This window comes from Orycteropus afer, unplaced genomic scaffold, assembly GCF_000298275.1.
Source record: "Orycteropus afer afer isolate SDZICR_OR568_19922 unplaced genomic scaffold, OryAfe1.0 scaffold00293, whole genome shotgun sequence".
Classification (NCBI taxonomy): Eukaryota; Metazoa; Chordata; class Mammalia; order Tubulidentata; family Orycteropodidae; genus Orycteropus; species Orycteropus afer.
The window spans coordinates 3,120,738-3,121,776 of NW_006921880.1; the positions used below are offsets into that span (position 1 = coordinate 3,120,738).

General features: G+C 32.8%; 1 protein-coding gene across 1 annotated transcript in view; it reads right to left on the reverse strand.

Moving 5' to 3' along the window:
• LOC103205895 (protein FRA10AC1) overlaps positions 1 to 1,039 on the reverse strand; it is a 42,342-nt gene that overhangs the window by 34,450 nt on the left and 6,853 nt on the right. The window contains exons 2-3 of the mRNA XM_007951296.1: positions 544 to 639; positions 368 to 413 (exon numbers count right to left, since the gene is read on the reverse strand). Coding sequence (XP_007949487.1) covers positions 368 to 413; positions 544 to 639 — 142 coding nt within the window. The remainder of the gene's footprint in view (positions 1 to 367; positions 414 to 543; positions 640 to 1,039) is intronic.

Genomic DNA, 1,039 nt, shown 5'->3' on the forward strand with positions numbered 1-1,039 from the left:
AAAAAAAAAGTTAAAATGAGACCAAAGATAAGTGTACAAAAGACAAATGTTGAGAGCTTGGCAAAAACAGGTTGAAAAAATACATGCAGGCTCAAGGACTTTGTAAGCCTATTGACACTTACACTATTGTAAGTCTACTGACACTAGAACACTAGCAACACGTTTTGTTATTTTTTGCCTCTCAATCTTTCATATAGATTATACAAGAATTACACTCAAAAGTATAAATGCCCAAAGTCTGTATCAATAAATATTTACCTTTAAAAATATAAAAGTCCTATTTGACTACATAAGGTTTTATAAAATAAAAGAACTGTATTTAGAATAGTCTACTTGTTACAAATATCTAGAAATATAAAAAGGATACAGCATCCATAGCTATGAGATGAAACCTTCTATTTCTTGCTTCTTCCCTGTTAAAACAAATTTTACTTTAAGCACATTTAAGTGTCTATACTCTATTTAATAAAATTAAATCCCTAAGTCCCTGAGTTTACAAAAACATATTAAATGAAGGAATGTAGTTTACATTTGTTTCCGTACCTATCCAGCAAGTCTGCTGCAACTTGTTTATGTGCCACCTTTCCATGTTTTTCCTTCTGAAATGGCTTTTTGAGCAGTAAGTCATCTTCAAGTGTCCTAGTTTATTAAGAAGAAAAATTATTATAAAAAAGAGTTAGGACTCATGTTTCCTGATCCTTCATAACTTTCATAATTGGAACATATTTTTAAAGAATTTAAGTTTTAAGTAAGACTCACCAATCCTTAACAAGAATTTTACATTCTTAAGTAGCTTAATTAATACCTTCATTTTACTCAAAACCTATAAAATGGAAAACATGAAACTAAAAAAGTGTGAGTTCTAGCATTGGACCACCTGGGTTCCTGGGATCAAATTCTTCCTCTATGCCCTTTACCAAAAACCTAACTCAGTGCCGTCAAGTCGATCCGACTCATCGCGACCCCTCCTTGGGTTTCCAAGGCAGTATCACTACAGAAGTAGATTGCCCAATCTTCCTTCCAAAAAGTGGCTGGGGGG